This window comes from Sinocyclocheilus grahami, unplaced genomic scaffold (genome assembly GCF_001515645.1).
Source record: "Sinocyclocheilus grahami isolate Dianchi unplaced genomic scaffold, SAMN03320097.WGS_v1.1 scaffold313.1, whole genome shotgun sequence".
NCBI classification, from domain to species: domain Eukaryota; kingdom Metazoa; phylum Chordata; class Actinopteri; order Cypriniformes; family Cyprinidae; genus Sinocyclocheilus; species Sinocyclocheilus grahami.
Genome location: NW_015505492.1, coordinates 609,008 through 636,040, shown reverse-complemented (window position 1 = coordinate 636,040; position 27,033 = coordinate 609,008). Strand labels below are relative to the sequence as shown.

At 37.5% G+C, this 27,033-nt stretch overlaps 1 protein-coding gene across 1 annotated transcript in view; it reads right to left on the bottom strand.

Annotated features, from left to right (window-relative positions):
* LOC107601782 (sorbin and SH3 domain-containing protein 1) overlaps positions 1 to 27,033 on the bottom strand; it is a gene marked incomplete at its 5' end in the record, with an annotated part of 52,237 nt that overhangs the window by 5,760 nt on the left and 19,444 nt on the right. The window contains 15 exons of the mRNA XM_016294075.1: positions 563 to 1,111; positions 1,300 to 1,494; positions 3,073 to 3,198; positions 3,290 to 3,404; positions 3,531 to 3,577; positions 3,710 to 3,874; positions 4,438 to 4,523; positions 6,321 to 7,655; positions 9,610 to 9,785; positions 12,835 to 12,884; positions 15,460 to 15,474; positions 21,190 to 21,273; positions 22,888 to 23,002; positions 24,080 to 24,176; positions 24,258 to 24,287. Of these exons, the coding sequence (XP_016149561.1) occupies positions 563 to 1,111; positions 1,300 to 1,494; positions 3,073 to 3,198; positions 3,290 to 3,404; positions 3,531 to 3,577; positions 3,710 to 3,874; positions 4,438 to 4,523; positions 6,321 to 7,655; positions 9,610 to 9,785; positions 12,835 to 12,884; positions 15,460 to 15,474; positions 21,190 to 21,273; positions 22,888 to 23,002; positions 24,080 to 24,176; positions 24,258 to 24,287 (3,185 nt within the window). The remainder of the gene's footprint in view (positions 1 to 562; positions 1,112 to 1,299; positions 1,495 to 3,072; positions 3,199 to 3,289; positions 3,405 to 3,530; positions 3,578 to 3,709; positions 3,875 to 4,437; positions 4,524 to 6,320; positions 7,656 to 9,609; positions 9,786 to 12,834; positions 12,885 to 15,459; positions 15,475 to 21,189; positions 21,274 to 22,887; positions 23,003 to 24,079; positions 24,177 to 24,257; positions 24,288 to 27,033) is intronic.

Below are 27,033 nucleotides of genomic sequence, written 5' to 3'. Positions count from 1 at the left end.
GATTAATTGCATTATATGCTTAATCAAATCAATCACAATTAATCACATATATCAACATTTGCTATAAAAAAAAACAGCCTCAAAATACATAATTAAATAGACAAATACAGAAAGTGCCTTCAGAAATCAAAATATTATTTGTTATTATCAAAGAATTTAACCCTAACTCGCCTGACAATCCTTTTTCCAATCTAAATCTTCAATCTGCCATTAGATTTAGGGGTCCTTGTTTCATTTCAATGCGCACACTCTATAGATTTGTATCAGACATGCATGATTTCATAATAGGAAACATAAACAAAAAATATCAACATCCGAGCTTCATGCTAATCATGTTAGAGGTACATGCAGCAGTTCCTTTTCATCTGTGTTTCTCTCAATAGCGTGGAAGCCTCAAATGTGTGATTGAAACTCACTAGCACAACCAGAAGGGTCAGATATAATTTCCTATTTCAGCATGTTAGATCTACAACTCGTGCCGATATAAACAGTGACCTCCCTTGAGCTTAGGCACCATATGATGGGCACCTTTAACAAACACACCACACCATGCAGAAGATACCTCTGCTGGACTATTGTTCCTGCTGTAAGGAGCCTTGCGGAGGCTTCCAGCCCTGTCTATTTCAGCCCCATCCCCTTCCTGAAACTCCTGATCCAGCCTGTTGCCCCCAGTAAGCCAACCCTCAAGCCCAGCACCCCCACAGGGACTCAGGCTGCGGGACAGGCGGGGAGAGGGTGGAGAAAGGAGGAAGTCCTCGCCTTGAGGTGGAGTGAAGGTGAGGAACGGGGTAGCCGAGCAAGGGCGGGGCGGATAGGGCGGGGGTAAAGGAGATGTGGAGGGAGAAGCCATCGGGGAGACGCAGAAGGGGCTGCCGCTGATGGGAGGCACAGGACTGGCTGATATGGAAGGGGGCAGATATTCGCCCAAGCGGTATGAAGCGCTTGGCAGAGGGGGGAGGGGTGGGGTGGATGCGGCGGGTGGGCTGCTGCTGACTCCGCCTACAGTGAGCGAAATCCACTCGTTGGAGACGGCGTGGACTTCGGGGGAGATCGAGCGGCGGGAAGACCGTGGCAGAGGGAGAGGGGAGGTGGTGAGCCGATTACAAATGGGCTTTTTGGAGTGCAAGGCCGGGTGTCAGAAGAAATGAGAGGAAACAATAAAGAGGAAGGAGGAAATGGAAAGGTGAAACAGTGAGAACCACTATACGAGATAATGAATAAACAAAAACAAATGGGAAAATGAAAACAGTGAGTTGAAAGAAAATGATCCAAGGGCCACGACTATTGTCAGGTTTTTACCTGTGGAGAGGCATTAGTGCTCCGGTGAGGTGACTGGCTGATAGGGGGATCAGGGTAGTCCACTCCATTTTTCACTCGGGGTCTCTTGTGCACCTCTATGTAGGTGACGGGGAAGATGCCCTGCCGGTTAGTGCCAGAAATTTTGCCTTCATACCAGTTCTCATCTACTCTGCGAATCAGTGTAATACGCTCTCCCTACAGGCAGACAAAAGATTTTGAATGAGTTCCTGCACACATGACACAAACAACACGCACTCATTTATTTATGTATTTATTTTTCTTTTATATATATATATAAATATAAAAGGCAGAAGAGTGACCAGAACACTAAATGGTGTAAAAGGAGAGTAAAGGTGGAATATATATATATATATATATATATATATATATATATATATATATATATATATATATATATATATATTTATTTATTTATTTATTTATATATGTGACCCAGCACCACAAAACCAGTCATAAGTCAAATGGGTATATGTGTAGCAATAGCCAACAATGCATTGTATGGGTCAAAATTATTGATTTACAAGATTTTTCTTTTATGCCAAAAATCATTAGGATATTAAGTAAAAATCATGTTCCATTAAGATATTTTGTACATTTCCTACTGAAAATATATCAAAATTGTATTTTTGATTAGTAATAATCATTGCTAAGAACTTCATTTGGACAACTTTAAAGGCGATTTAGTCAATATTTAGATTTTTTTGCACCCTCAGATTCCAGATTTTCAAGCCAAGTCATTTCAAAGTCAAATATTGTCCTATCCTAACAAAACCAAATGGAAAGCTTATTTATTCAGCTTTCAGATTATGTATATATCTCAATTTTAACAAAATTGACCCATTTTGTGGTCCACGGTCACATATATCGTTCAAAAGTTTGGGGTTAGTAAGAAAGTTATACTTTAACTGCAAGTTCTCTGCAAGGATGCATTAATTTGATAAAAATTGACAGTAACGATATTTATGATTTTACAGATTTATATTTCAAATAATTTCTGTTCTTTGAACTTTCTAGTCAAAGTTTTTTGAATATAATGAAAATAAATAATCACCGTTTCCTCACAAAAATATTAAGCCTTTTTACAGCATTGATAATAATAAAAAATGTTTCTTGAGCACTTCTTTCAAAAACATTTCAAATTCTTACCGACCCCAAACGTTTGAATGGTAGTGTATATGTATATAAATAATCATCAGTTAACACACACACACACATTTGAAATGGTGTGACGGCAGTGTTCTTAGATATTTCAGTAGAACAGTCATTTTTACCTGTAATAAAGTCTGCAAGGTAAAGTAAATGCTGTGACTCAACATTCATATATAATAATCTTCTTTCTGAATTGCTTATAGTCACTGCTGTATTTCTATAGCACATTTTATTCAGCTGGCTGGTGATAAATCTGTCCTGAATGTTTGGCTTAATTTGCAGTGGAAAAATTAAAAATGCTCTTCATTTATTTTTATTTTTCCTCTTCCATAACATGTTTCTGAAAGCTTTCTGCTCAGCTTGTTTCATCACACTTTAAGTGTGTTTGGCTTCACATTCAGCTCAGTAAATAATAAATAATAATAGAATGCATGACGTTGAAGGATTACTCCAAGAGGTAGCTTTCTAAACTAAGCATATATATATATATATATATATATATATAAAATAATCTCTCTAGTTCTTGTTGCTTGCATATCAGTAGTTGTACACTATGTGTGTTTAGACTAAAGCATAAGCTTTATTAAATTGCTGAAACAATACCTTTCTGAAAGTCATTTCAACAGCAGTGTCACCAGTGAAATTGAATCGAGCAATAGCCTCCCCATATTCCAACACCTGGACCGGAGCACTCTTTTTGGGCTGAGCCTTTTCTGTAGGGGGCAATATCTGGAGAAACAGCATAACAGACAAGATGTTACTGCACACTCTGAAACTCTATGAATAAAAAACATAATACTAAAGGATAAAGAAAATGTACCTCAATGTAGTTACGTGGAAAAATCCCAACTCTCCCATGATGCTCTCCCTCAAACCAGTTCTGATCAACCTGCCGGTAGATGTATACAATATCTCCCTTTTGAAATGGTAGTTCCCTGATAAAGGGGAAGAAAAATGTGGTTAGATTTGTGATGTAGTTTTCTAAATTTGACATGCTGTTATTAACAAACATTTATTATGATCTTATTAACATCCTTAGATCTGAATTGTGAGACACTTACTTTAAACTTTCTGCTCTGAAGTCAAATCGAGCCAGAGCAGGAGTCCTCTGCAAACAACAACAGGCCATTAGCATTATTTAAAAGTGCTGCATCCAGTACAACAACTCTCTTTGTTACACAAAAAGACAGGAAGCATCAAACAATATCCTTGTTAAAGCATAAAACAGAAGATATGTCACCTCTATGGTTTTTCTCTTCTCTTTCTCACTAATAACCAGCAGGTCGCCGAAGCGGTCATTAGTAATGAACTGTTGATGAGTCACAACCAGCCCAGCATGTCTCCGAGCAGCTGTATCTGCCTCTTCCTGCTCTCGCTTTAAACGTCTCTGCTCTTCCAGAATTTTCTTTAAAAAGAAACAGGCATTTAATTCATAAAGCGAGGGGTTTATGCCTATTATGGATTTACCACATTGTATAGCAGCAAAATAAGTCTCCATAAAACATGCTTTAAAATCCACATTTCCATCATTGTCAATATATATACAGTAGTATGTATTCTTAAAACTACTTAAAACCCTGAATGTAAAATTAACAAAATTTATATAAAATAGAATAAAACAATTTTGTATCATTTATTTTTTTTATATTTTCCAGGTAAAAATGTCACCCTTAATGCATCCTTAAAACAAGATACATTTATAAAATAATGTAAAATAAGATGTCTTTTAGAGAAAATATTTAGAATTTTTTTAGAATCAAACCTCAATAATTTTGTCATTGGGGAAGGCAATTCTACTTAATTTCAAGAATTACTCTTTAAAAACAAGTCATATTATCAATGTTCTTTCACAAACAAAATTATCTTGTTTTAAGGATGTTTACATGCTGTTCATGGAAAAAAAAAAAACATACTGATTAAGAAAATGATTTGTTTGTGGTGGGAAGATAATGTTAAAACAAATGGCACCTCTTTATCTCCGTAGCGTTTCCGGACTGCCTCGTCTGAGTTTTCTCCATGATCTCCTTGGCTTAATGGATGTGAGGAATCGGATTCTGTTTGAAGAAACACATGATTCACTTTCTGTTGCCATGATATGCAAAATTACACAAAGAAAGAGTAAGGGCCATGATTTAAATCTGTCTTGGCTCAAGCATTGCACAACACTTCATATTTCTGAAATGCGCATTTATACAGAGTTTTAAAAGAGTCCATGGGGATGTTATAGACACTCTGGAGAGAACACAAATACAGCAAAAGAAGGTAAATAAAACACATATCTAAATTACACGAAAATACAATGGCTTACACATCTTACAGTTTAAAATTACAATAGTTTATTAATCTACGTATTTTGAGATCTGTAGGATAAGCATAAGCCATGGTCTGTCAAAATAAAAGGATGCATGCATCGGAAAAAAAGTATGGTAAAAATACACAACATTCAGACATTGTTTTAAAAAAATGTCTAGTGTAATATGTATAATGCAGTTTTGAAAATCAAAACTTAAGACACAAACATGTAATTATAAACAAGTAAAAAATAAACTGGTCCAGACCCTTAAACAGAGTGAAAACAGACTCATGCTAGGGTTACACTATTTTGAGGAATATTACTTTTTTATTTCAGATTTTCAACTCTTATCATTATTCTATGGAAGGATGAAAACAGAATTTCTGATATGCAGTAATACATGATAATGGATCATAGTAAGGCACATAATAAGTATTCTGTAACTTCTAAAAAATGATGGGGATATAGAGACTGATGCAGATTCTATAATTGTAATCTGACTGGAGAATAGAGTGCAACAGTCATTTTACACATGTAAACATTTGGTAACACTTTACAATAAGGTTCCATTAGTTAACATTAGTTAATGTATTAACTAACATGAACAAACAATGAACAATACAATAATAGTTCATGTTAATTCACAGTGCATTAACTAATATTAACAAACACAAATTTTCATTTTAATAATGTATTATATAGTATAGTATAGTATAGTATAGTATAGATTTATTTAATGCCAAGCCAGCATCAAAGGCTATTTTCATGGCAAAATGTATAACATCATTTTAATAAAGCATTAGTAAATGTTGAAATTAACATTACTGAAGAATAATAAATGCTGTATAAGTAGTTCATTCTTAGTTCATGTCAACTAAAGTAGTTAACTAATGTTAACGTATGAACCTTATTGTAGTGTTATAATCTATGACTATATGTCAAAGTTTTATATTATACTACTGTTTATGATTCGATTACATAATTCTCAATGTTTCATGGGATGCATAGATCATTCCCTCACAAAACAACTTAAGCACAGTCTTGTCATTTTATCAATTTCAAATACATTTTTGCTTAAAAATGACTTATAACTGAAATTACTTAAAAAAAATAACAAACTTTATTGAAGAATGTTTTGAAATCCCTTTGGAAAAACAATTCTGGAAACAAGACAGCTGAAAAAAAGAGTCAATCACTGTTGCGCTCTCTAGGGTTGTACTTTTGGAGACTACACTATGATAGGCTCTTTTTAAAGTCTGGTCTTGGTTTATTGCTAATTCTGGATCATATGTTAAAAAGGTAACGAAAAAAGTGGAAGTCTGAGAATAAAAAAAAAGTGACATGACACTTTTACACTACACAACAGAAATGGATAATATGCCAATATGGTTACAAACCACACAAAGTCGGCACACGGCAGAAATGGAAAAAGTAAAGTCACTCGGTGATAGCAGACAGGAGAAAGAAAGGCTGGAGGAAGATGAGTGATCACAGACATTGTCATGCCCGAACATGAGTGTGGACAATCTGACACTCATGACACTCTCAATATAGCCACCTTCAGAGTGATCTTTACTGGCTTCTGAGCCCTCCACATCCATGAGGTCATCCGAGTTGCACCCCTCACAGGGAGAGCTGTCTCCATTACTGAGCCTCTCCAGCACCTCCAAAGAGGACAGGCGCTGGGGAATCAAAGGCTTCAGCTTGGTCGAGATGACATCTCCGGTCATGGGCTTCATGGCAGAGAGAGCGCAAGTCTTTTTGGCCTGTTGACTGTGTAGGGACCTCCGTAAGGAGAAAGGCGCTGGTCCCATCAGAAGCAAGTTCCTGGGGGGAGTGCACTTCTTCTCCTGCTGGGTGTTGGCCTGTTGACGCTCGTGCCTGAGGATTGTGGTGAAACGTGTGTAGGAAGCCGGGCAGGTGCCTTTACACTTGCTTTGTTTGGTGTGGAAGGGGAAGTGATCATGGTGATGGTGACCTGTGGGTTCTGAGGTACAGCCGGATGGCGTCTCTTTGGCAGGATCATGAATGCAACTGTTTTTCTCTTCTGATTTGCCCTCATTTAGATCCAATGGGAAGTCAGTTCTTGAGGTGTTTGGGCACTCGTTCGATACAGAAGCTTCCTCTTTGGGGGTCTGGGCCTCTGTATTCATGGCTGGACAGTCCTCAGGCCCTGGCAGGACTAGAGTCTCAGCTGACAAAGCGGACTGGAGGAAGCAGGTCGGCGCAGGGCTGTGGGAAGGACTTGGGTTACTAGGGAGTATGGGCATCGAGGCGGAACGAGTGGGCGCAGAGTTCGAACGCTGAATGATATGCTCAAACTCCATCACCCGAAACGTGACAGCATCCCGGGGAATGATCTCAGTCCTCTCCAGGGTAATGTCGTCCCCCGGCTTCTCAAAAAAGGAAGCCAGGCAGCGGACACTACCGTGGGGGCTGGAGCCCAGGGAGCTCGGCCTCTGAATGTTGTGCATGTTCCGATAGAGGGTGGAGAACTCGGTTTTGCTCCTCACAGATCCCACAGCAGGTCCATTTTTATGCAGGTTCCTGCTCTCAGGTGAACCGTGGCACTTGCAAGCTGAATTTAACCTGTGATCGGCGTCTGTCGTATCTCCATTGCGTGAGCCACAAGCCTCGTGATGCAGATCCTCGCAGCTGTGTGCTTTAGGCCGCTGCTGTGTCGGCTCCGTCTGTCTTTCCAGGCTCTCATCGGTAGAGGCCGATAGCTTGGGTTTAAACTTGGAGGGAAGGATTTGAGGGATGCAGGCTTTGGCAGCAGACAAGGACTTTTTAGTCTTATTTTGAGAAGCTAGTGCATTAGTGGCAAGAACTGAGTGAGTATTTACAGAAGAGCAGGATGAAATCATACAGCCATTCCCACCTTTATAATCCACTGGCAGGCATGCAGGGTAACAGAACAAACAGTGAATTAGATTACACTCATAACAAGCAAAGACAGTACCACACAACTGCAAATAATGAAAGAAATGTCACATAAAATCAAAATAAATATTCAAAACAAGGATATTTTGTCAGTACAACTTATCAAGAGCATTCAAAAAGGTTCTACTCTGAATTTAATTATGTTAAGCCTGAGGGTAATACATTGTTTTTCCCCCCAAACCAGTTAACTGCAAAAATTAAAAAGATGTCAATCACAGAGCTGACTATCTACACAACACTGAAACAAATACTAACCCCTAACAAAGCAAAATAACTTAAACATTACTTACACTAAAACAAACAGCATGTAAAAGTAGGTTTTGTTCAGACTATTTTATAGCGCTGATTCATATTCAGATTTGTTTTTTAACAAACATAAATCTTGGGGATTGTTAAAGGCATTAATAAATCATATAACAACTAGAGACTTCTTGCAAACTGCAAAACAAAACAAAAATATTAAATGAGAAAGGCTTCAGTGTATCAGAGTTTAAATGACATAATTAAGTGCTAGTATAGTAAAATAAAGAAAAGAAATTATTTCTGTTAACTTACAATTGCCAATGAATTGAAATACCACAAATCTGCCAACTGGAACATCTCTTGCAGCATACATGTGACTCCCATGGAAATGCATGCATGTGACCGGCTCAATAACTCTTTTATGTTTAAAAACTGTTTTAGAGACATACTGTATACAGAAAGACAGGGTGTCTAAAATTTATTTAGCATTTACTCTAATTCTGTTTTGACTTCCAGTAAGTTCCCCAGTCCAAGCAAATGCATCATTCGTTTCCTCTTGTCAAGGTTTGTCCAAATGTGCCAATATGATTTTCCCGTTGACCTCTCATAGGCTCCCCAAACCGCACCAAGACAGGTTCTTACTCCCAATGTGGCCATAAACTCATGTAAGCGCTACTTGAGTGCTCCACAAGTCTTGGGATTTCTCACCAAAGAAACCTCAAGTGTGCTGTGAAGTTACCAACTGCTCTCCACAGGAATTACAGCCAGAATGTTAATAGATATTTACAATACATTGAAAACGTTGCAAGCCAGATTCAAACACCACAGCTCAATAGTTTCAATGTGCAATTCATTTTTGTCTTGATTTCTTTATACTCGATTATGAATTAGAAACATATCTTTATGAAGTGTCACACATGACTCAACGACAAGATACATGACTGCATTGTATGTTCTGTATTCAAAACATGTAGTCTTGGAAATTCAAAGCAGTCAGAAACAAAAGTTCATAAAAGATCTTCATCCAGTGATCAACAAAGCCCCTGTCTAAACATGTGGGTTGTGTTAACTATTAACAGATACAGTAATCATCTTCCATCCTTTTCGACTCGAGCGGCCCATCCTCCGGGTCAAATGTGCTAGCATTCCATTCATGACCTCACTCTGACAGCTGACCCCTCATACCTGACCACCCCTGAACATGCTGCATGTTTATCTCGTCTGCAGGGTGAGTGTCTACCATCAAATCCACCTATTAATCTCTATGTCTATCCCATTTCCTCCCTGTCCACACCATGGCCCACTTCTAAAGCAGTTGGACACCCAACTGAGCCGAACCTCATGGGCTCATTCTGTCTAACAGACCGGTGTGGAGAGAATGACTGAAGGTCAAACCGGACATCTGTTATGTTTCAACTGTGAAAAATGGCCAGCTTCAACAAAACACAGAAAGACAAATGAGCTGTGTTATTTGTGTGGTATCATGAAGGAAGGAAGGAATGTGGAAAATGCTGATGAAAAAGGGCTCAACGGGCAACAAATGGATCGGCTTTACAATAGCACGGTGTGATTTCGATTATGAATCCTTAAATCAAAATAATTTAAAACCTGAATAACATTTGAATCTCAATAAACGTAAGTAAAACAGCCTGGAAGCCTACCTTTAGAAGAAGTGCTGGGGTGACGCTTGTTAAGCGCTCTCAGGCCCTGCAGTGGGATGTCGCCGCCCTCCAGGACACTCTTGTAAATGTGCCGATCACATTCCAGAGCTGCCTGCCCACTGGCAGACAAGCTGTCCTTCTTCTCCACTTCACCGTTGCCTGCTTTACAGGCTGAGCTGGGCACAAATAGAGATATGAGGCTGTGACTCACATAAATCATCATCTTCACGCGACATGTCTGAATAGAACAGAATGCTAGTGCCACGTTTACTCTATATGAAAAGAAAATGCTTATTATTATCAGCAGATATAGAAAACAGAAATAGAAAAAATAGAAATGTGAAATAGAAAAACTATAGAAATACTAGAATATCATCAAATTTAAATTTTTTAAAAGTATTTTGCCATGGATTATATTTGAACACTGCACTGAAGATTTATTTTAGCACACTTTCTAAACCTGCTCACATTTAAAAACAAATAAGCAAAAATAGTACATGTTTTATGCATGGTTTATGTTTGGTTTAATTTGATAAATACTCGCATTATTTTACTAATAAAAAAAAAATGAATTCATGATTGAAAAAAATAAAAAATAAAAATAAAAAAATGAAACATTATTGTTATTATATGCTTCCAATGAATAAATATTCACATTATTTTACAAATAAAAAATAAATAAATAGACTGAATTCCTGACTGAAAAATATATGAATATTAATTTTACTTGTAATGTAGGCCAAACAATTTAAAATATTCGAAGAAGTTTTTAGCCAGCTTGTGTTTGCTCTTTGATATAGATGAGACAGCACCAGCTGCTCTGGCCCTTATCACAACATTCCTCAGAAGCCTGTGTGGCATCCTCTAAAAAAACATATTTGAAGCTTTCCATATGTTGAAGTTAGTCATATAAACCTACAGTATGTGCTTGAAACCGTACAGAAGTTTTTAGGGATGCACAACTTTAATAAGTTGTCTTGTGTCAGGTCTTCCCATATAATGGGCTGTAGTCAGGCTGTATAATTTTTACATGTTGGTATAAGAAAAACTGAAGTATATCATGCTTACTTATCGAATATGTCACTATTCTGTATGCAATAAAGTAATAAAACTGCCTGTCTAGAGTTCAGTAAGGCCTTGTTATTTTTCACCAGACTATTCTCTGCTGAAAAATAAAAATGTATGATGGTCTTAGTTGGTTTAAATTGGTCTATTTAGTCTCACAGTCTGATCAGCTTTCAAGTGCTCAAAACCCTAAACCAGACCAGCCTGACAGTCTAAAAAAAAACTTAAATTGTTTTTTCAGCAGGGTTAACACAACAGACTCGCGTGGGCTACATGCTACGTGATTTGGGAGGGAATCTTAACCATGACAAGGATTTTAAATGCACAGACAATGGTCCTACACATCGGCAGCTCTGTTTCGAGAGAATCATATTAACAGTTACTACTCAACACGCCAATGAAATCCTAAGGGCCCTAGCATACTTTCCTACTTTTTCATAGTTGGAAACAATAAAATACCCATTATTCAACAAAAATGATGTGTGCGAACAACGACTGTTCTTGTGACTCCAGCTTTATGAATTATTCCATCATACTGTACACATAATAAAGTCTCCATGAATGACATTACTCCAGGGATGTATCGGATGCTTTCCGCTGGAGAAGTGTGAGATGAACACAAGTCATTCCAGACACCACTGGCTCCAAACTCAGGAGCCTGAGCAGCTGCCTGGCAACTGCTGGATCGGAGATAGTCTTACCAGATTTATCTGACCATTAGTAAAGCTGAGTAAAGTATTTTCATGCTGTTCGGCTCCTTTTCAAGGATCTGTTAGCCATAAAGCAGAACTATGTTTCTCTCAGGGTTACACTTACACAGGGTTCATCTCTCACACATTCCTCAAGTCATGAGAGCATATTTTCGGTTTAGTGTTTTGGCTGAACACTAGTTGGCCTCCTGGTTTATAACTGAACCATGCAGCTTTTGATAAAACAATAAACTCCACATTGAAACATCAAAAAGATCCACACACCAAAGAGAAGACTGTTTGGCTAAAACCACGTGCCAGAGATTCTTTAGAGAAATGTAAATACCACAAAAGATTCATTCATTCGTATGTTTTACCATTACAGTTTTGGCGAAGGAAGCAAAGAAAAATGTTAAACTGTTTTAACTAATGAATATGTTTACTGTTCAAATCACCAGTTATTTTTTAAAGATTGCTTTTAAAGAAAGCTTACATGACATTAAATTGATTGTATTTTGGTTGGGCATGCTTTAGATAATACTTCAGATGTTTTTCCCGCAAATATTCACATTAAGAATAAGCACATCAAAATATTTGGAGAACTCTGCAACTTCAAGCTTCAAAATCATTAAAAAAAGAAAGAAAATGAATAAGGAAATAAGAAATAAATAAGCTAAATAAATAAAGGTAAAATAATCATAATAAAAAAAAATATTCTTCTATGTTTACACTATTTTTTTATATCCCTTCCTGTTCTAGCTTGTACTATTCTGAATTTTTTTTGGTAAACAATGCTTTGGATAACTGTATGCTAAATGAATAAATGTTTTATTTGTAAATTAAGTTATTTTACAATTATATCATTCATAAAATTAATGATTAAAGTTATTAATAAATGTTTTAAAATATGTTCAAATGTAAAATTTAAAAAATAATCTTAAAAGCATAATTTAAAGACATAATATTAATATTAAAGTCATAATAAAGACACAATATTGTTGTTGTGAAGGTGTTATTACGTAAATTCCCCATTTCAGGGGAAAAATGACACTTCACTTTCACAAACAGCACATTAAGATTTGGGGGTTTTCTCCTAACAGAATGGGTGGAGGTACAAGGTCCCTTATCTCTCGTAAAAAGACATCCAGGCTTTATTTTCAGACACTAGTTTCAGCACGAAACAAATCATCACACTATCCAATGCCTCTCCTCCAACGAGCCCCCTCCACAAACGCACGCACACATGCACGCAAAAATACATCACACGAACACATACAGCCTGTATTGCAAATGGTCGTTCAGGAAAGAGAAGAAAGGAAACGAGGGAAATCTCCAGAGCCCCGTGACAGCTCTGCCTGAGAATAGATGGCTGGAGAGCGAGACAGACACACAAACACACCCACATACAACAAGGGCGTCAGAAAATGGTGGAGAGGAACATTTGTGAGGGAAAAAAGGAACATGGACTTACTATTGCTGAAGGTCGGAAGATGTTTCCAAGGGGCTGAAAGAGGGGGCACTCTGCAACAAACCAAACAAAGAAGTCATTGATAGCTCCAAAGGCTTGACTCTCTGGCAGCTGGAAAGGGAGAAGGCGCATTAGTCAGTCAGGCTTGCGAACGTCAAGGGCTCTGAAACTCTTAGGTCCTCAGGACGAAGCAGAGCGTGGAGAAGTAAGCAAGTATTTTGGCCTGCATGCAAGTTAGGGGGGAAAACAAGCGACTGGGAGCGAGGGGTGGGATTAGCAGGGGCTGTGAGGGGCGCCCATTTTGGGAGGGGGCTGTCAGTGCTTCCACCAATCAGCTGCTGTCTCTCACAGAGGCTCTCTTTTGTCTTCTATTGAGTCACTCTCATTACTGGCCGGCCAGACAGGGAGACAATTAACCAGCTGATGCGGGAAGCAGGCCAAATTACATGGGCAGACACACACACAAATAGATTTACACATATATTAAGAATATCACGAGTGTCAGATCGAACATGCTGTACAAAAATCACAGGGCGATATTAATAGTACATCAAAGGAAGTTCACATAACGGGCATCCAGTGCTGGGTAGCAACTGATTACATGTAATCTGATTACGTAATCAGATTCCAAACATTAAGTACTTGTAATTAGATTATATTACATTTTAAATATTAATGCTTATAATCAGATGACAGGTACTTTTTGTATTAAAATATTAAATATTCATATATTATTTTAATATTATTATGCGAGATTTCATTTTTAAATATTATAATTTAACATCAGTTCTCAGTTCTCTGATGTCGGTTAATGGTCACACTGACATGCAGGTAACCAAATGAAATATTTCTATTTTTAGTGTTCAGGTAAGCTAGTATTTATTTTTCTTTGATAAATTCACAAAACCCCTGCAATTACTTTACAAACCCCAGTTCGAAAAACTGTGACATTTAATTCACTTCTCACTGTTGATAATATTTAAAAAAAATGATGTGGTACACAATAATCCTATTCAAATCTATGCGATCAACAAGTTAGGTCAAAAGTAATCTAAAAGTAATTAAAAGTAGTCTGATATTATTACCTAAAATGTGCAATGTAATGGATTACATTACTGACTACAATTTCCATCATGTAATTTGTAATCAGTAACAGACAACAATTTATAAGTAATCTACCCAGCACTGTGTGCGTCAAGCCAATAAGGAGAGTGGCTGTTATTGCTGGGCAGCAACTCCCGACGGCAGATCAGAGAGAGCCATTCGCTGGGACGGCCTGTAGCCCCCCTTGCAATTTGAATGGTTTACAGGTGTCTAATTTTAGGCTGCTGTTTCTGTTGCTTTTCCCCAAGTGCACGTCACAGTTGGTAAAAAATAGCGTGACAGCACACCTCCGAAGAAAAAAGCACATGTGGAGGTTTGCAAATACGACTGCACAATCCCAGCTTGCCGCTGTTCCTTCAGAGGCATGCCACATGCGTGCCAGCACCCCACGACCCCCTCTTGTGACCGACAGAAGAAAAGTTAAACTCCTGACCGCAACATGTTCATCCCATTGGTTGCTGGGGTAAAGAGGATCACGAATAACCTTCGCAAATGAATGCAGGCTTTGTGAGAGAATATCACTCTATTTATACAGCATCATGTTCTAGAAGTTTTGTTTCCTGAGGAACACCCAGTGACATAACAAGCCGCTATTACGTGTGCAAAGCCACCTCCAGTATTTTTGTCCCTTTTTTTTCTTTCTTCCTATTTTTCTTCTCTATAAAAAATAGCCGGCACAGCATCCCAAGAGGCTTTTCGCACGAGACTTGGCACAGATGCGAAGAATAAGCAAATAGCGTGACAGCACACCTCCGAAGAAAAAAGCACATGTGGAGGTTTGCAAATACGACTGCACAATCCCAGCTTGCCGCTGTTCCTTCAGAGGCATGCCACATGCGTGCCAGCACCCCACGACCCCCTCTTGTGACCGACAGAAGAAAAGTTCAACTCCTGACCGCAACATGTTCATCCCATTGGTTGCTGGGGTAAAGAGGATCACGAATAACCTTCGCAAATGAATGCAGGCTTTGTGAGAGAATATCACTCTATTTATACAGCATCATGTTCTAGAAGTTTTGTTTCCTGAGGAACACCCAGTGACATAACAAGCCGCTATTACGTGTGCAAAGACATCTCCAGTATTTTTGTCCCTTTTTTTTCTTTCTTCCTATTTTTCTTCTCTATAAAAAATTGCCGGCACAGCATCCCAAGAGGCTTTTCGCACGAGATGCGAAGAATAAGCAAACAGGAAGCATGCATGAAAGCCTTATCTGAAGTGACACACATCTTAATCTAAATACTTGTGACAGCCAGTACAATACCTTAGTGTGATGCAGCTGTTGAGATGAGATAAGAAAGTGAAATTATTACGTGTGCAAAGCCACCTCCAGTATTTTTGTCCCTTTTTTTTCTTTCTTCCTATTTTTCTTCTCTATAAAAAATAGCCGGCACAGCATCCCAAGAGGCTTTTCGCACGAGACTTGGCACAGATGCGAAGAATAAGCAAACAGGAAGCATGCATGAAAGCCTTATCTGAAGTGACACACATCTTAATCTAAATACTTGTGACAGCCAGTACAATACCTTAGTGTGATGCAGCTGTTGAGATGAGATAAGAAAGTGAAATTATGCAATTAAATATAATATAAACACTGTTACTGGCATTATAAAGTACAGAAAGCCCTGTATACTGTATCTGACAGCACGCTTTTAAAATAGTATGGTATAAAATACCATGTAAACAGACTAAAAAGATGACTCTGTTTATCCTTAACTGTAAGGAGGACTAAAAGAAAGAGACTCACAATCAACCACGGCAGTAAAGTCAGGACTGTTATAAGTGAGATTTAAGCGGAGTACTTGACATTCTTGACATGACCCACGGAGACGGTGGGTGAAAGTGACGTGCACAGTATGTCACTGAGGATATGGTTTCAAAGCCTTACGTTATTTGAAATGCCAACCCGAAATAGCATTTCTCATATTAGGTATTTAACTTTAAAGGAAATGGCATCTCAGGAAGTAATGATGCTGATTCCTTGAGAATTCCCCATCGTCTTATATGGTATGTCCAATTGTCACATTGGGGTATACAGGGTCTAATTTCAGTATGTAGGCCTTAATGTACAATGAATCTATCCTTAAAAGGCATAGTTCACCCATTTTTAAAATAGTATGGTATAAAATACCATGTAAACAGACTAAAAAGATGACTCTGTTTATCCTTAACTGTAAGGAGGACTAAAGGAAAGAGACTCACAATCAACCACGGCAGTAAAGTCAGGACTGTTATAGGTGAGATTTAAGCGGAGTACTTGACATTCTTGACATGACCCACGGAGACGGTGGGTGAAAGTGACGTGCACAGTATGTCACTGAGGATATGGTTTCAAAGCCTTACGTTATTTGAAATGCCAACCCGAAATAGCATTTCTCATATTAGGTATTTAACTTTAAAGGAAATGGCATCTCAGGAAGTAATGATGCTGATTCCTTGAGAATTCCCCATCGTCTTATATGGTATGTCCAATTGTCACATTGGGGTATACAGGGTCTAATTTCAGTATGTAGGCCTTAATGTACAATGAATCTATCCTTAAAAGGCATAGTTCACCCAAAAATGAAAATTCTGTTATCATTTACTCACCATCGTGTTGTTCCAAACATATGTGACTTTGTTTTAACTGCCGAACCTAAAAGACGATATTCTGAAAAATGTTGACGATGGGGTGAAATAAAAAATTTTATAACATCAAATAAAATAATTGTATTAAAATAAATAAAATAAAACAAGTCATGCTGATTGGAAAGACATAAGGGTGAGTAAATGATGAATTTTCATATTTGTTGGGATCTGCCTCAATGTGCTAGAAGCATTTATCACCGCAAGAAGACTTTTTTTTCTTATTTTTTTTTAGAAATGTCTATAAAACTATGTTTAAATTAAACCATATATTTCTAGCTTATGTGCCTTATAGTTCTAGCTGCTATTTAAAAAAAGGCCATAATAAAGATCAAGAGATGTTTACCACAGTATTTCCTAGGATGTAAATTCTTTTCCCCTGATTGTTAAGGCTAGTCAGTGGAACAGTGTGTTAAAAGTGTTTGTTCATTTTCATGTGCTAGTTTCCAAACAGGTGCAGGAGATGACTCAAGAAAATTTACAACTTTTCTGTTATATAAATAGCATACAATGTGAGTGAGGTACTGTGCAACTTAACCACATGAACAAATGGGGCTTATGTGTCCATTTATGAAAGTATAACTTTACATACAACCTTTTTCTTGCATTCCCTGATAAACTGCTATTATCAAAGCACACCTTCTACAAAAGAATGTTGTTGTCTCCAATTGAACAAACATGTAATGGTTATGAACTTTTGGTGCAGTACTACTGTATATGTCATTCCATATGCTGGTAAACACAGGATCTGCAGTAGACGGGCTGACTGTGCTCGTCACTGTCATAGAGTTTGGCGTGTCAATTCGGCGGGTCACATGCAGTCTCCAATAATCTTCGACCCACTTAAAGACAGACACACACGCAGCTTCATACTTAAAGTTGCCCCCAGTTAGGAGTCAACAAGCTTTCTGTGACTTCAGTCTAAGAGCTTTAGGACTTAAGCTGGTATGACGGATACTGCTGTTAATATTTCTAATACTAACAAAATATCTCAACACATTTCATGAGAGTGCTTACAAAGCTTTAGAAATGTGCTTAATTTTATTTTTACAGCTGAATTTTTATGGGAATCCTACTAAGCCAATGATAATTTCACACTGGCTTGTGAAACTAAGACTATTTCAGTATTTCAGCATTGCATCATGATCACAGTGAGACTGGGCTGCATCAGCAGACTCTGAGACACCCGCTCTCAAGGGAAGTGACTCCTCACTTTCGTCTCTAAACAAGGAAATCTGGAGAGAGACAGGAACCTTCTCTAAACTTGTGGCAGATTTATTATTTATTATCGCCTTTATTAGTCTATCCATCAGGAACAGTGTTGGGAGTAACGCATTACAAATGTAATAATATTACAGTAGTATATTACGTTTTGCTGTAACGCAGTAATATAACGCATTACTAATAAAATTTGGGTAATATTATTACTCATTACAATCTAATCTACAGTAACGCAAGTTACAACAACATATTACTAACACCGCAAAACAGCACCAGAGAAAAAATTCTGCGGGTAAAATAGTTAGTCTATCTTCTGTTGCTGGAATTAGATGGTTGAGATGACTGCAGAGACGGATTCTATAGTGAATTTACTGACGTTCACCGGCATAACTCTTGCGCACAGTTTGCGCATTGCTTGCTTGTGTTGCTTGACCCCGCCCCCATAATATCAATCGTTTATAGGCCATATATTAGGCTTTTTTTTTTTTTATGTTAATGAAAGTGACACCAAAAATAAGGGAACATCATTAGGAAATCCTTGGGGGGGCTGTGCCCAGGCTAAGCAAGTTTCTGATGGGCCCCGTCAAGCCCCGCCCTAGCGCCGCCACTGATTAGCCTTATTCGTTTTGGCTTGTTTAGCAACTTAAATTTTTCATTCTTGTTTTCTTCTGAAACCGTTCAAATTTGCCTATAGTCTAGGTATTGTGTTTATTGTTTGTACATTATAACATTTCGCTTTATTTACCGGTGTTATTTATGAATGTAATAATGCGGTTTCTGCTTATCTGTGTTTAACCTAAACAGCAACGTAAAATTAATGTAGACCTACATACCGGCATCTAAATATGATTTTATAATTGTATGCTATATAGACCTACCACATTACCCTCCACTGGGTGTAGAATGAGCAGCAATAAACTACATTTTGGCATTTTATAATACTTCTGTGGATATTTTGGTGAAAGTAACTCAAAAGTAATGCAAAAACGCATTACAATTCAGAGACAGTAATATTGTAATGTAACTAATTACTTTCAAAAGACAGTAACTAGTAATATATAATGTATTACATTTTGGAAGTAACTTGCCCAACACTGATCAGGAATGCAGCCTGTGACTCAAGGGTTTGGTTTCACTGTCAGAAGAACCAATTCTAAAGACATGGCATAAATGCCATTCAAATAGGATGCATGCATGGACAGTAATATTCTGGAACATTACAATTTAAAATAGCTGTTTTCTATTTTAATATATACATTTTAATTGTAATCTATACCTGTGAAAGCAAAGCTGAATTTTCAACAGCCATAACTCTAGTCTTCAGTGTCACATGATCCTTTTATTATTTACTAATTCCCTTTTATTAAATAATTCTAATAAATTGGTTTGGTGTTAAATTATTATTTTTTTTTTGTTATTATTATTATCAATGATGCTTTTTCAGTATAGAAAGTTCAAAATAAATGCATTTTTAACACTGTATAAGTCTTTACTGTCACTTTTGATTCATTTAATGTGTCCATGCTGAATAAAAGCTTTCATTTAGCTTAAGAAGACATTGAAAAACAGTTTTTATAGTATATAAATATCAATATTTAAAATGACTAATGTTCTAGTTATACAGTATCTCCAACCCTAAAAGCAATCATAGTGAGTTTCTAAAAAGAAAGGTGAACAACCCAATCACCTTGGGGTGTATCATGGTACGTGTCTCCAAGCAAATAAGTGTGAACGAATGTGCTATATACTCTCACAGGTGTTGAGTTGATGACAACGCTGCACAGGCTCTGTGCCACTGATAGCATAGCGACAGTCTTTCTATCCTTCACTGAACCCGGTGACAGCACGCCAGCGCTACTTTACAGTGCTTTACTTACTGCGTCAAGGTCAGACAAAAAGTTTACACTGCAAAAATATAATCGTCATGAGCGGAGAGATTCCAGCAGGATGTTACGTACTTTCGCATTAGTTAAGGTGGATGGAGCGAATCTCACAACCAATAAGCGGATGATGCAGAGGCCAACTTTTCACTCAATGTTGCCAGGCAACGCTGCTGAAAACAGGCAACAGGGTTAAGCACAGGGGAAACAGTCTGGCTAATGTTGAGTCTGTCGTCTTTACCAAACTAGTTGTAACATCACAGCTTGCTGTCTGTTTCCAGTCTGGGCACTCCATAAAAATGAAAACCTACTCGCAGTCAGAAAAGACAAATATGAGATGAAAAAGGTGGTGAAAAAAGGTTCAGGATTTAGAATATGATCAGGAAGCATACTGGGAAACTGAGAGGTGGTGTTTGACACTGAACCGTTAACCGTTTCTATCGCTGATGCAGCTTCTGAAACACGTTCAGAAGAACTCTTCCACAACTACTTTTGAGTTGTTTTGTACTGCTATGCACTCAGTTACAATGGGCTGGATAAAGGAACATATAGATGAATGGTCAGTGCAGACAGGAAGTGACATAAGAACGGTTCTAATAGGCTACGTTCACACCGCAGGCAAATGTGGCCCAAATCTGATTTTTGACTCTGATCTCTTTTTCTCATGACAGTGTGAACAGTGTGCCACTTCCATATATGTTACTAAACCCGATACAGATCAGATATTTTGCAATGCAAACGCAGTCTGAACAGTCTGAACAGTCATATCAGAATTAATTTGACTTTTACATCACTCTAGATCAACATTCGTTACGAATCTGCGCTCATGGAAGTCAATTCAAAGATTTTACATACCCAAAGTTATCAAGACAGTTGCGAAAGGTAGTTAGTGAAAGTACAATGATGTGTCAGAACTTGTAAGTATTACAGTGACAACTCTATATACAAGCAAAACTCACTCATATCATAAAGGTTTCTTTTAAAACTCTGCTCTCTTCTGTCACATCCTTGTCTTTATTTTTCATATTGCCTCCGAATAATTTTGCTGGCTTCTGCATCAGATCACACGATAAATAAATGCATAATTGCTTACTTTATGTCCTGCGTCTTTACTTCTGTATCTGCACAAATTTTGCCACGCCCACAGATTTCCCACGAAATTGGGCTACATTTTCACTGTTGCTGCGGGTTGTTTTTCATCAATGTTTTGGACTAGTTTTGAGAAGCAATTGGGTGGATTTTGTTGTGAAAACCTAGCAACTCTGTTCGTATTGTTCTTTTGCGCATACGGTTCAGTTCAGAACCATGATCTGTTCACACTGGAAATCATATATTGGCCACATTTACAACAAAAATGTGAACAGATATACAAAGAATCAGATCTGAGCAAAAATCTGAATTGAGCACTATGGCTCACAGTGTGAATGTAGTCATAGACAGACCAAAAATATTTAGGGACCTGTACGAAAAAAAGGGATGACATGCAGTTTTTTTTAATAAAAATGGGTCACTTTAATACTGCCAACTTACCGCTTTGCCAAACTCCATCTCAGAAAAGTACCTATACCAAGGCTCATTCTCTAAATCTACATCTTCTGGACTTATGTCCTGAATCTACAGAAATATGGCAACAAAGAAAGGAGGACAAAGAGAGAGAGAGAAAGAAAGAAAGAGAGAGAGAGAGGCAGATTCAGAATACAAAGACAATGAGACTGAATGATGATGTTACATGAAGTATCTCTTAATGTCATGATCTCAGACAGTAAGAAAGGCTCCAGGCTGAGAGAGTGGAAGAAACATGAATTTGATTTGTTTCCAGCTTGATGACTTATTGCAAGAACATCTGGTTGATCTCAGCAGTCAAAGGAACGGAAATAGGAAATAAAGATCTCATAAAGGCAAAGTCCTGATGATGGAAAGGGATCCATTAGAGCAAGGGCGAAATCTTTTACACTGTATAACAAGTGAATAGACACATATTCATATACTCAAAATGCATAATTTTAGACTTCTACTATGAATATCAATATTTTTTCATTGATGTTTGTAAAAATATTTGCTATACGTAACTAATATAATGCAATAATAATTGCATTAGATTTAACATTACACTATCATTCAAAAGTTTGCGGTCAGGAAGTTTTTTTTTTTATTATTATTCTGCAAATACACATTCAATTGATCAAAAGTGACAGTAAAGACATTTATGATGTTACACAAGATTTCCTTTTGAAGGAATAAGGATCATGTGACTCTGAAGACTGAAGTAATGTCATTGCAGTAATTAAATCATATCTAAAAATATCTTGAAATTAAAAAAAGTTACTTTAAATTATAATAATAGTTTAAATATTTACTGTTTTTACTATATGATCAAATAAATAAGCATAAAAGAACCTTCTTTAAAAAACATTTAAAAATTGTTAGCAACCCCAAACTTTTGAATGGTAGTGTACATATCACTTAAAAACAATACAAATATTTCACAACACTGAATATTCACAGTAAAGAAGGATTATTTCTGCAGAGCTAAATCAGATGAACAGACACAGGCAGCACATTATCTTCTGCCCTAGATAGGACCTGACCTAGAGCCATTTTAATTACTTTCCCTAACAATGAGGAAAAAAACTAAAGACCTAATGCAGCTCGCACTTTCTCTGCTTCAGTTGTTTCACTAACGAGGATCCAACATGCTTTGCTTTACTTCTACAATAAACCTATTACAGCGGTATGTCATCAGAAAGACATTATGTAATAGCAGCAGCTCCCAGAACGAGTCACGCTTAAAAGATTGAATCATGGAATGTCATAGTAATAAACCTTCCATGAAAAAAAACAGACTGCAGACACATACAGTACAAGCCCCTGCAGGAGCCTCTATTCTTAACTGGGACTGGACACTACAGTGTCACTTATTGATGAGCTTTTTATAGCCGAGTGAAGGGTCCTCCTACTTCCTATATTCTAACATTACTGTGTGTACTGTGTGCGCCAACACACAAGATATATATGCTACGTATCACAACATTGAAAAGGGTCGCCAGGACAAATCACCTAATGAGGTCACTTAATAAGACTACCAAGAGACACACAGCTGTGAGTGTGCTGTCCTTGTAAGTGAAACAGAAAAGCAGAAAACAGCTCTTGCAGCGTCAAACGGCATGCAAATGTCTGCACCACCAACACCAGCAACCAAACATGCATGTATAAAGAAGAGCATCATACCGGTCTCTCCAGCTTCAGCACTGAAGACTTTCCTGGCTCGTACTCAAATATGCTCTTGGGCTCGGCGCGGTACTTCCTGGTGTCTACTTTCTTGTCAGGGGGCTCCCACTCATTCCTGCAGGGATGCATGGGGGGAGAGATGGAGTGATACAGCGAGGGAGGTGGAGAGTCGCCATGGCAACCAACAAGGGCAAGTTTGGGCTGCACGTTCCCATACATGCAGCGTATGTATGTTTTAAAACCACAGCATACATCCTTTATGTAAAAGCAGTTTAATCATCTAACCAATCTACACCAACATGTGTGCAGCTACACATTTCCGTTTTCTACAAATTATATTATCATTACAATCATTCAGGTGAAATGTACATATTTAAAAAAAAATCCATAATATAAAAATGATGCTATATTTAACATTATAGGGCACTGCTATTCAAAAGTTTGGGATCTGTAAGATTTTTTAAAAGAAATTAATACTTTATTTTAATCATTTCAATGCATTAAAATCTTTTGCAATATTACCTCTACTGGAATATTACAAAGGATTTATATTTAAAATAAATGCTGTTCTCTGACATTCTATTCATCGAAGAATCTTGAAAAAAGTACATATTTTTTTATTTAGAAAAATCTTAATTTAAATAATTAATAAATTTCAGAATTTCTTTATTTATGCAAATCTTGATGATCCATGTTACCCACAAATAGTGCAGAATCTTTCAAATGTTTTATTCATTTAATGTCATTAAATGCTTTTGTTTACATTTTTTCAAAATGCTAAAACCTTGTTTATCCCCAATTTTAATTTAGATGTGTGTGTGTGTGTGTGTGTGTGTGTGTGTGTATTTATATATAAAACCTAAAATAAACTACAAAGATACAAGGTAAAGATACATTATGGTAATGACATTTCTGCTAGTGAACACTGATTACTGACATAAACGTCTATTATGAATTTTAACAGCAACATCTCCTGAGCCAACACATGCTTGTTAAGGCAGCACGACAAATGCTGAATTACAATGTTTCATATATTGAGGTATTTGTGAAGAAATGTCATCATCTCTATCTTGAGCAACACTAGCATGGTGCAAGAATTCACACACTAATATGAAAGTTTCAAGACATCAGTCAATGAATGTGCTAGAATCTGCTTCATCAATCATAGTATTTGTTTCATGTCACAGCTCACCTCTGAGGATTTAGGGAAGATGTGCGTGTTGGCACAGGCAGCTGTCCTCTGGAGCTCCCCATGTCTACAGCACTCTTGGAACGAGGGACTGCCCGCACTGAAACACAGTCTTCCTTTAAATAAGAATTCATAGTGTAGTTTATATTTTCTCTCGAAGGATTAAAACGAAAACACTTACCATCCTCACCACCATATGATGGCCTGTCATCTGAAAGAGTCAGAAAAGTCTTATTAGGTGCAAATAAAAGTTAATACAGCTGACATATTTTGAGAACTTACAATGTTTTATTTCACATTTCAAATGTATTTCTAAGGTTTTCTTATTGTGCTGTACTTAGTGTAGCCTGTGCTCTAAAGCAGCATCTCCAGGGAGGTATTCTAAACATCTAACATATACTCTGTGAAAATGACAGGGATTAGTGTGACATACATAGCAGTCCATTATCAACTAATCAGCAGCTCCAAGACAAGGCCACTTTATTTCCTCAGACTGATCCAACCAGTAGATGGCACTATAACCACAGCAGTGTGTTTACGTCATGCTGGAATATTCCATTAGCTGGTTAGTTACAATACAAGTAAGACATTTTCACCGCAAACTACTGCAAGGAGGCATTCAAATGATGATTATTTAACAAATACTTGAGACCAACATTGGAATGGCATTGCTAACTGTGCATTCTAAAGAATCCAATGGATACACAAAGCCCATTAGGTGTGTTGTGACTGCTTTAATAATTCAGCAGAATGGTTCTCTAAAAGCACAGCCACGAAACACATCACAGAGGTATGAAAGCTCTTAAAATGCAGGTAATCAATCTATGAGTTTTAAATACATGGTGATGCGGTTTTCTCGGTGTGTTGAAAATAGCTCTATTACCACAGCTCACCTTGAGTGCTATGATGCCTCTTTAGGACAATCAATTTGTTGACACTGTGTACATATAAATCAGCATCTATTGCACATTGGGATTTGTGAAAGAATGGACACAGGATGGAGCCAACGATGTGGCACATTAACACCTTATTATATATACTGCGGCTATTCTCAGCCAAGTTTGGGAGAGAAATGCTAATTGAATATAATCAGGGTGCGAATTGCGTAGTGACCATGGGGGTGGGTGGGGGGGTATTAGTATGTTTTAAATAGGGCTGTCAAGTGATTATTAAAAAAAATTGAATTACATAATGTGCCGATTAATTAATCAAATGAATCTCAAATTAATGAGATTAATTAATTAACATGTACATCATGTGCCGATTAAAGATAAAGTTATTATTAAAGGTAATAGTTATCATTGTGTTAAATTAGAAAAAAAACACTGAATAGACATTACAAAAAGGTAGCTGAAATATAAGTAGCTTTAGAAAGAAATATTTTAATTCAACATAAAAAATACAAATAAATAGTGAAATATGAAATTATTTGAAAAAGAAACGATACTCTGAATATTAAACTAAATGCGCCAGTAGGTGGCGGCAAATCCCTGTCATAAGTGAGTCATTCAATCATTCATTCAATCGATTCATTCAAATGGCTGATTCATTCAGAAACGAAGCAAGTGACTGCCTTTATGAATGGTTGACTGAATCATTGATTCACTCGATTCATTTAAAAACGTGGATTCATTAATGAAACACCGCTGTGTGTTGATCTTAGACGCACGACAGTTCTCCTAGGGCTTTATTTTCATTGGTGAAATTACTGACAATGTGTCTAAAATGTAATTATTCACACCTCTTTACCTTATCTTAATTTTTAGGTAAAAACTTTTATGTAACCTATTTTTGTCTTTCTACCAGCCAATGATGATTCTGAAAGAAAGCAGTGTTTGTTATAGTAACACATGCAGCTTTCACGTGCATCTGACTGACAGAACCGCGCGCTTGTATTTCAGCGGTGCTGTTAATGTTATGGTTATTTTAGCAAATAGTTTGCTCCATAAATTCAGTTCAGCAGCATTAAAGGGGTCATATGATGCTTTTTTAAAGATCATTATTTGGTGTATTTGGTGTAACAGAATGTTGACATGCTTTAATGTTCAAAAAACACATTATTTTTCAAATACTGTACATTATTGTAGGTCCTCTATGCCCCGCCTCTCTCAAACACTTAGTTTTCTACAAAGTCCCTCCTTCCGACAAGCGGAGTCTGCTCTGATTGGCCAGCTGACCCAGTGCATTGTGATTGGCCGAACACCGCAAGCACTCGTCGGAAATGTAACGCCCCTTACCATAATCGCGAGCTTCAGCTTTCAAAATAAATGTAAAGACAGAGCCCGAAAGGGGAACAGAGTCGCGTGACAGACACCGTGATGAAGCTGGTATGTGTTTGCAGTACACAAGCCATGGTTAAGACAGCTGACTCCACTGTGATGTTGCGTGCACATTTGGGCGGCATTACGCAAATATTTCCACATAGTGAGGTAGATATGTGGGGGCGTGTTAGAACGAGCCGTTTTAGGGGGGCGTGGCAGAGTCTTAACTTTGATAAAGAATATCTCTTTGATTTTGAGACTTCAGTCTTTGCAACTTCAGGGATCTTGTCTATGCACAATCAGCTTGTAACACTCCAAAGAGAAAGGAAAACCTTGAAATCGCATCATATGACCCCTTTAAGTTGAATAGGGTAAACTTTATCACTCGACTGAATCTACACGTGCATTTTAGGTGTTCTTGCTCCGTCCAAGCAATAAATGCACGTCTTTGAATGAGCGCTGTAGCGTATTCTTCAACCACTCAGGTACTGTCAATACATCCCATTTCAGGAGCTGCCAAAATTATATTTTAAAATCCGTTAGGGCTATAGAAATGCATATTAATATTTACAAGTAAATCTCCATATTATGCGTAGGCTAGCCTTCGTTCTATCGGACCCCCCCTACATCTGGTTTTGACTTCCATCAGGGGGGTTAAAGCCTTCTTTAGGGGGTCAGACCCCCCCCCCCCCCCAC